Here is a 9,089-nt window from a genome sequence, read left to right on the forward strand (position 1 = left end):
TCTGTCTCTACAAATAATAATAATTTTAAAAATTAGCTGGGTTTGCTGGTGTGCGCCTGTTTCCAGCTACTCGGGAGGCTGAGGCAGGAGGATCACTTGAGCCTGGGTGGTCAAGTCTACAGCGAGATGTGATCACCCCACTGCTCTCCAGCTTGGGTGATGGAGCAAGACCCTGTCTCAGCAAAACAAAACAAAAAGTACAGCAGATTTATTTTGGGGTGGGCTGGGGGTGGGAAACACTTATGAATGAGGAAAGTGGGAGGAGGTCAGATTGGATGGAGGAAGCTTCAGACATCATGCAAGGTCTTCGGGGTGTGATGGGCGCTCCGGTGCAGAGGTGGCCTGTTAGATAAGGCCCATCCTGGGCCAGGCGCCGTGGCTCACGCCTATAATCCCAGCACTTTGGGAGGCCGAGGTGGGTGGATCACGAGGTCAAGAGATCGAGACCATCAATCTGGTCAAAATGATGAAACCCCGTCTCTACTAAAAATACAAAAATTAGCTGGGCACGGTGGTGCGCGCCTGTAGTCCCAGCTACTCGGGAGGCTGAGACAGGAGAATTGCTTGAACCCAGGAGGCAGGGGTTGCAGTGAGCCGAGATCGCGCCATTGCACTCCAGTCTGGGTAACAACAGCGAAACTCCATCTCAAAAAAAAAAAGATAAGGCCCATCCTGAGCAGAAATGGCCGGGGCCCCAGAACCCCCATGCCTGTCATTGGCAGGGGCTGTGGGGAGCAGCCTGCCATGGGCCGAGGTGGTCCTGAAGCTGCTACCAGCTGGAGGCCACCAGCAAGCGCTTTCCCCAGGAGACATCCGAGTGGCACACCTCCATGGCACCACGACTGTTAGATAGGTGACCAGAATATTCCACAAAACAGCAACCAAACCAGCAGTTAGCATCGTAGAAGGCAGAACACCAACTCCCTGACAGGCTGCTTCGTTCCCAAACCATTGTTTTCACCCTGGGCTCAAAGAAAAGGCCCGAGTTTGGGCAGACTGGTCAGTCGCCTGGGAGCTGGCTCCATGGCAGGTGCCCAGGGCTTCAGTTTCCCCGTCTGTCAAAAGAGGACGTTGGTGTCAGGGATCCTGAGGCCCCTCCTAGCTGTGAGCTGACTCCACACCTGGCAGCCCCCAAACGTTCAATCCGCTCTGTCACACCACCTTTGCTCTTCCCACGATCAATCAATTGCCTATCTGAGGCATCTGGGGTCTCTGCCGCCAACCCTTGGGGGCCTCGGCCATGACATCCATCTGCGGTTCCACCCAGGAGCCTTGCCAGATGGCCCACCCTGCCAGGCACAGCCTGCCACGGAGATGATGGATCTCTTGTCCAGTGGGACCGAGTGCAGGGCTTTGGGGAGGGGCGGCTCTGCTTGGCTGACTGCGTGTGTCTCCGTGTTGTCAGGGACTTGCTGCGACCTGCGGGAGCATCTCTGCACACCCCACAACCGAGGCCTCAACAACAAATGCTTCGATGACTGCATGTGTGTGGAAGGTGGGTCCAGACTCCTTTGCAGGGGGCTCCCCAGGCTCTGAGAACCACAAAGCCTCCCTTTCTCAAAGCTGGCTCTGCACTGAGTGGGGGACAAGCTTTCCCAGCAGAGGGTGGATGGAGGGCCTGCGTGGGAGGGGAGTAGGTGGGAGAATCCCTTGGGAGCCGAAGACGTGAGCAAGAACAGCTTTATCTGTGCCTTCCCAATCTGTGAACTCATTTAGTCCCAATTCTTGGCATCATTTCTGAGATTTGCTTTTCTCAACTTTTGAAATACAAGCTGGCGAGATCTCCTACTATCTAGAGGAGGGAGGAGGGAGGAGACAGGAGCACATCTCTTTAAATTAGATCCAGCTTCAGAAGGCTGCCGCTTTCACACCCAGATTCTATCCCAGGGGAGGCATTCCAAGTGTGATAATGGGGTGGGGGTGGGTTTCCCAGCATGTCCCTGGGAAGGATGTACTTGGCCACTTGCCTCTTTAATTCCTCCATGCTGCCACCTCGCCTAGGTGTGCTGTATCTGTGCTGAGCACTTTTCTACTGAAATCCCCATGGCCACCCCTAGAAATGGGCTGTGGTGATCCCCACTACACAAATAAGCAAACTGGGGCACAGAAAGCTTCATGATGCCCAAACTGACACAGCCAGGAAAGTGGGGGGAATAGTTTCAGGGTTTGTTTGTTTGAGACAGGGTTTTACTCTGACACCCAGGCTGGAGTGCAGTGGTGCCGTTCTGGCTCACTGCAACCTCTGCCTCCCAGGCTTAGGTGGTCTTCCCATCTCAGCCCCTCAGGTAGCTTGGTCTGCAGGCCCATGCCACCAGGCCAGCTAATTTTCATATTTTTGGTAGAGATGGGTTTCACCATGTTGCCCAGGCTGGTCTCAAACTCCTGACCTCAAGTGATCCACCTGCCTTGGCCTCCCGAAGTTCTGGGATTACAGGCATGAGCCACCACACCTGGCCAGTTTACAGTTTGTATTCTGCAAAGTTTCAAATATATACTGAAGTAGTCAGAATAGTCTAAAGAATGCCAATTGCTCATTACTCTGCCTCGGCAGATACTAACTCGTGGTCAATCTGTGTCACCTCTTACCCATTTTCCTTATTCTGACATGATTTGTAAGCAACTCCTGAGAGCTTACAGTTACTACATCTGTGAATATTTTAATGTGTATATTTAATATGTATATTTGAAAGACAAATACTCTTGACTGGGCATGGTGGCTCACGCCTGTAATCCCAGCACTTTGGGAGGCCGAGGTGGGCAAATCAAGACCAGCCTGGCCAACATGGTGAAACCCCATCTCTACTAAAAATACAAACAATAAGCCGTGAGTGGTGGTGTCTGCCTGTAGTCCCAGCTACTCAGGAGGCTGAGGCAGGAGAATTGCTGGAACCTGGGAGGTTGCAGTAAGCCGAGATTGTGTCACTGCCCTCCAACCTGGGTTGACAGAGCAAGACTCTGTCTCAAAAAAAAAAAAAAAAGAAAGACAAATACTCCTTCAAAAACAAAATGCCAAGCATGAACAATAATTACTCAGCTCCATCCAGTGTCCAGTCAGCATTCATAGCTCCTTGGTGGGGAAATTGGGGCTCAGCCCCTCCATGGACCTGAGATCCATACGCTGTTTTGCTCACATTAGCCTCAGAGATTATCTACTGTGATCACGCCACTGCACTCCAGCCTGGATGATGAGGAGAGACCCTGTCTCAAAAATGATAATAAAGCCGGGTGCGGTGGCTCACGCCTGTAATGCCAGCACCATGGGAGGCCAAGGCGGGTGGATCACGAGGTCAAGAGATGGAGACCATCCTGGTCAACATGATGAAACCCCGTCTTTACTAAAAATACAAAAAGTAGCTGGGCATGGTGGTGCGCGCCTGTAGTCCCAGCTACTCGGGAGGCTGAGGCAGGAGAATTGCTTGAACCCAGGAGGCGGAGGTTGCGGTGAGCCGAGATCGTGCCATTGCACTCCAGTCTGGGTAACAACAGCGAAACTACGTCTCAAAAAAAAAAAAAAAAGGCCAGGCGCGGCGGCTCACGCCTGTAATCCCAGCACTTTGGGAGGCCGAGGTGGGTGGATCACGAGGTCAACAGATCGAGACCATCCTGGTCAACATGGTGAAACCCCGTCTCTACTAAAAAAATTGCAAAAAATCAGCTGGGCACGGTGGCGTGTGCCTGTAATCCCAGCTACTCAGGAGGCTGAGGCAGGAGAATTGCCTGAACCCAGGGGGCGGAGGTTGCGGTGAGCCGAGATCGTGCCATTGCACTCCAGCTTGGGTAACAAGAGCGAAACTCCGTCTCAAAAAAAAAAAAAAAAGATAATAAACTTTCTCTTTCCCAATTTTTAAAATTGTAGACTTTTAAATTTAATTTAATTATTTTTTGAGACAGGGTGGAGTGCAGTGGCACAATCCCAGCTCACTGTAGCATTAACTCCCTGGCTCAAGGGATCCTCCTGCCTCGGCAATAAAGCTATGTAGTTCTGATTATTCACTCATCTAATCAGTTAAATATTTATGTAGCGCCTACTGTGTATCAGGCATTGTTCTGGATGTTGGGGGTTCAGTAGTGAAAAGAACCAGCAAGTTCTGTGCCCATGAATTACATTCTAGTGATATGAGCAGACAACAATCAAATATGTAGACAGAATGTCTTTTTTTTTTTTTTTTGAGACGGAGTTTTGCTCTTATTGCCCAGGCTGGAGTACAATAAAGCGATCTCGGCTCACCGCAACCTCTGCCTCCTGGGTTCAAGTGATTCTCCTGCCTCAGTCTCAAGGGTAGCTGGGATTACAGGCTCTCACCATGGCACCCAGCTAATTTTGTATTTTTAGTAGAGACGGGGTTTCTCCATGTTGGTTAGGTTGGTTTCGAACTCCCAACCTCAGGTGATCCGCCCGCCTCGGCTTCCCAAAGTGCTGGGATTACAGGCATTGGCCACAGCACCCGGCCAGACAGAATGTCTTTATAAAGTAATAAGGGCTGTAAAGATAATAATATGGGCCAGGCGCAGTGGCTTGCGACTGTAATCCCAGCACTTTGGGAGGCCAAGGTGGGTGGATCACCTTGCGGTCAGGAGATTGAGACCAGCTAACATGGTGAAACCCCATCTCTACTAAAAATACCAAAAAAAAAAAAAAAAAAAAAATAGCCAGGTGTGGTGGCACTTGCCTGTAGTCCCAGCTGCTCCAGAGGCAGAGGCAGGAGAATTGCTTGAACCCGGGAGGCGGAAGTTGTGGTGAGCCGAGATAGCACCACTGCACTCCAGCCTGGGCAACAGAGCAAGATTCTGTCTCAAAAAAAAAAAAAAAAAAGATAATAATATGCTAATGAGTCCTGCAGTTGTTTTAGAAAGTGTAGACAGAAGTGGGCATTGGAGGCCAGACGGGTTAGTTCATACCTATAATTCCAGCACTTAGGGAGGCCGAGTGGGTGGATCACCTGAGGTTGGGAGTTGGAGATCAACCTGACCAACATGGAGAAACCCCATCTCTACTAATAATACAAAAAAAAAAAAAAATTTGCTGAGTGTGGTGGTGCACACCTGTGGTACCAGCTACTTGGGAGGCTGAAGCAAGGAGGATCACTTGAGCCTAGAAGGCAGAAGTTGCAGTGAGCTGAGATCTTGCCACTCATTCCAGTCCCGGCAACAGAGCAAGACCTTCTCTGAAAAAAAGAAATGGAGGCCAGGCACAGTGGCTCACAGCTGCAATCCCATCACTTCGGGAGGTTGAGGCAGACAGATCATTCGAGGTCAGATTTCATGAGCAGCCTCCCCAACATGGTGAAACTCCATCTCTACTAAAAAAGTACAAAATTAGCTGGGTGTGGTGGTGTATGCCTGTAATCCCATCTTCTTGGGAAGCTGAGGCAGGAGAATGAATTACTTGAACTCAGGAGGCAGAGGTTGCAGTGACCCAGGATGGTGCCCGCACTCCAGCCTGGGTGACAAGAGTGAAACTCCATCACAAAAAATAAAAATTGCCCAGGCGCGGTGGCTCAAGCCTGTAATCCCAACACTTTGGGAGGCCGAGGCGGGTGGATCACGAGGTCAAGAGATCAAGACTATCCTGGTCAACATGATGAAACCCCGTCTCTACTAAAAATACAAAAAATTAGCTGGGCATGGTGGCACGTGCCTGTAATCCCAGCTACTCAGGAGACTGAGGCAGGAGAATTGCCTGAACCCAGGAGGCAGAGGTTGCGGTGAGCTGAGATCACGCCATTGCACTTCAGCCTGGGTAACGAGAGTGAAACTCTGTCTCAAAAAAAAAAAGCAGTGGAGAGCCATGGAGGTTTTGCAGGGAAGGGCAGAATTTAAGCCACTTAAAAAAAATTACTAAACTTTTTCCTTTTCAATTTTCCAAAATTATAGACCTTTTAATTGAATTTGTGTGTGTATTTTATTTTTTAATTTTTTTGAGGCAGCGTCTCACTGTATTGCCCAGGCTGAAGTACAGTGGCACAATCAAGGTTCACTGCAGCCTCGAACTCCTGGACTCAGGGGATCCTCTGACTTTAGCCTCTTTTGTAGTTGGGACTACAGGTGTGTGCCACAATGCTTGGCTAATTTTTACATTTTTTGTAGAGATATGGAGTCTCCCTATGTTGATTAGGCTGGTCTGGAACCCCTGGGTTCAAGGGATCATCCCACCGCAGTCTCTCAAAATGCTGGGATTACCGGTATGAGCCACCACAACCTGTGGACTTTATTTTTTGAGCAGTTTTCTAGCAAAATTGCACAGACTGTGGTGTTCTTATATACCTTCTTTGCCCCTGCATGCAGTTTCCCCTATTAATAACATCTTGCAGCTGGGCACAGTGGCTCACGCCTGTAATCCCAGCACTTTGGGAGGCCAAGGCAGGTGGATCACCTGAGGTCAGGAGTTGAAGACCATCCTGGCCAATGTGGTGAAACCCATCTCTACTAAAAATACAAAAAATTAGCCAGACGTGGTGGTGGGTGCCTGTAATCCCAGCTACTCCGGAGGCTGAGCCAGGAGAATCGCTTGAACCCAGGAAGTGGAGGTTGCAGTGAGCTGAGATTACACCATTGCACTCCAGCCTGGGCGATAGAGTGAGACTCCATCTCAAAAAAAAAAGAAAAATCTTGCCGTCCTGTGGTACATTTGTTTTGTTTTTGAGACAGTCTTGCACTGTTGCCCAGACTGGAGTGCAGTGGCGCCATCTCACTGCAATCTCCGCCTCCCAGGTTCAAGTGATTCTCCTGCCTAAGCCTCTCGAGTAGCTGGGATTACAGGTGCCCACGACCACGCCTGGCTAGTTTTTGTACTCTTTTTTTTTTTTTGAGACAGAGTTTCGCTCTTGTTACCCAGGCTGGAGTGCAATGGCGCGATCTCGGCTCACTGCAACCTCTGCCTCCTGGGTTCAGGCAATTCTCCTGCCTCAGCCTCCTGAGTAGCTGGGATTACAGGCACGCGCCGCCATGCCCAGCTAATTTTTTTGTATTTTTAGTAGAGACGGGGTTTCACCATGTTGACCAGGATGGTCTCGATCTCTTGACCTCATGATCCACCCGCCTCAGCCTCCCAAAGTGCTGGGATTACAGGCTTGAACCACCACGTCTGGCCTAGTTTTTGTACTTTTTTAGTAGAGACAGGGTTTCGCCATGTTGGCCAGGCTGGTCTCAAACTCCTGACCTCAAGTGATCTGCCCGTCTCCACCTTCCAAAGTGCTGGGAAGGCGTGAGCCACCGCGCCTGGCCTCCTGTGGTACATCTGTTGCTTGACGAACCAATAATGATAGATTATTATTACTAACTGAAGTCATCGTGTACATTAGGGTTCACTGTGTGGTGCATTCTATGGGTTTTGACAAATGCATGCTATGTCCCATCATTACATGTGACACAGTATATTTTCACTGCCCTGAGTCCTCTCCACGCTCCTTCTATGTTCATTCCTCCCCTCTCCCAGAGGAATGAGTCTTTTAAGCTCAATGGGGCTGCCATGAGGAGGCTGGGTGGGTTGCAGGACAGAATAAAAAAGCCAGGAGAGGCTGGGTGTGGTGGCTCACGCCTGTAATTCCAGCACTTTGGGAGGCTAAGGCGGGAGGATCACAAGGTCAGGAGTTCAAGATCAGCCTGGCCAAAATGGTGAAACCCCGTCTCTACTAAAAATACAAAAAAGAAATTAGCCTGGCATGGTGGCACATGCCTGTAAATTCCAGCTACTCAGGAGGCTGAGGCAGGAGAATTGCTTGAACCCAGGAGGTAGAGGTTGCAGTGAGCTCTTAGTGGAAATCTTTCCACTGCACTCCAGTCTGGGTGATCGAGTGAGACTTCCTCTCGAAAGAAAAAAAAAAAAAGAAGGCGGCGGGAGAGAGCTGGTGGGCCCCAGAGCATGCAGGGGAAGGAATGGGAGGACTCCGGCCCTCTGTGCCTCAGACCTCCTTGCCTCCCTTCTCCCAGGGCTGCGCTGCTATGCCAAATTCCACCGGAACCGCAGGGTTACACGGAGGAAAGGGCGCTGCGTGGAGCCCGAGACGGCCAACGGCGACCGGGGATCCTTCATCAACGTCTAGCACCCCGCGGGACTGGGGACTGAGCCCAGGAGGTTTGCACAAGCTGGGCGATTGTTTGTAACTAGCAGTGGAAGATCAAGTAGGGGAACGGATGGCTGAGGCTGCAGGCTCAGGCCCAGGACACTCAACCCCAGGAGGGGAGCCGCTCCGCGAACGACCTGGTTGGGTGCCCAGCAGCCGGCCCCCAGCACCCGCACACCCACAGTCGGGACCCACGCAGCCTCCGCGTGTCCTGTTCTCCGTGATGGCAATGCCGAGAGTGCCCTCTACTGTCCGACTCCAGCACTGCAACAGCTTCAGGTTCAAAACCAAGAGGCGTTTTTGAGAGTGGAAAAGAAATTTAAACTTCCCGAAAGTAGGTCCACCGACAGGAAATGAATATGGAACACCTCCTATGTACTGTGTAATCCAGGGCTTAGCACTGTGCTAAGCCCTGGATTACTTTATCTCATTGAAGTATCACAACGACCTTTTCAAGTAGGTATTATCACCACGCCGCAGGTGAGGACCCTGATGCACGCTGGAGTTGTTTGACTTGACTTGTCCAGGGTCCCAGGTCAATGCTTCTCAAACCTAAACATGCTAAGAGTAACCTGGCGGTCCAGTTAAAAATGTATATCTGGCTGGGCATGGTGGCTCACCCTGTAATCCCAGCACTTTGGGAGGTGAGGCCGGTGGATCACCTGAGGTCAGGAGTTCCAGACCAGCCTGGCCACCCCGTCTCTACTAAAAATACAAAAATTAGCCAGGCATGGTGACATATGCCTTTAATTCCAGCTAAATGGAGGCTGAGGCACCAGAATCGCTTGAACCTGGGAGGTGGAGGTTGCAGTGAGCAGAGATGGCACCACTGTACTCCAGTGTGGGGGACAAGAGTGAAACTCTGTCTCAAAAAAAAAAAAAAAAAAACCATCTGACTCAGTGGGCTTTGTGCTCTAACAAGCTCCTAAGGCATGCGATGCTGCTGGTCCAGGGACCTCACTGAGAGGTCCCGGGAAGTACATGGCAGAGCAAGGAACTAAACCTGGGCAAAGGCTGTCCAGCTCC

At 50.7% G+C, this 9,089-nt stretch overlaps 1 protein-coding gene across 1 annotated transcript in view; it reads left to right on the top strand.

The window, feature by feature from the left end:
* DRAXIN (dorsal inhibitory axon guidance protein) overlaps positions 1-8,219 on the top strand; it is a 31,299-nt gene extending 23,080 nt beyond the window's left edge. Inside the window, exons 6-7 of the mRNA XM_035307740.3 lie at positions 1,406-1,495; positions 7,930-8,219. Coding sequence (XP_035163631.3) covers positions 1,406-1,495; positions 7,930-8,042 — 203 coding nt within the window. The 3' untranslated portion in view covers positions 8,043-8,219. The remainder of the gene's footprint in view (positions 1-1,405; positions 1,496-7,929) is intronic.
* The last annotated feature ends 870 nt before the right edge of the window (positions 8,220-9,089 follow it).

The sequence above is a fragment of the Callithrix jacchus genome, chromosome 7 (assembly GCF_049354715.1).
Source record: "Callithrix jacchus isolate 240 chromosome 7, calJac240_pri, whole genome shotgun sequence".
In the NCBI taxonomy this organism is placed as follows: Eukaryota; Metazoa; Chordata; class Mammalia; order Primates; family Cebidae; genus Callithrix; species Callithrix jacchus.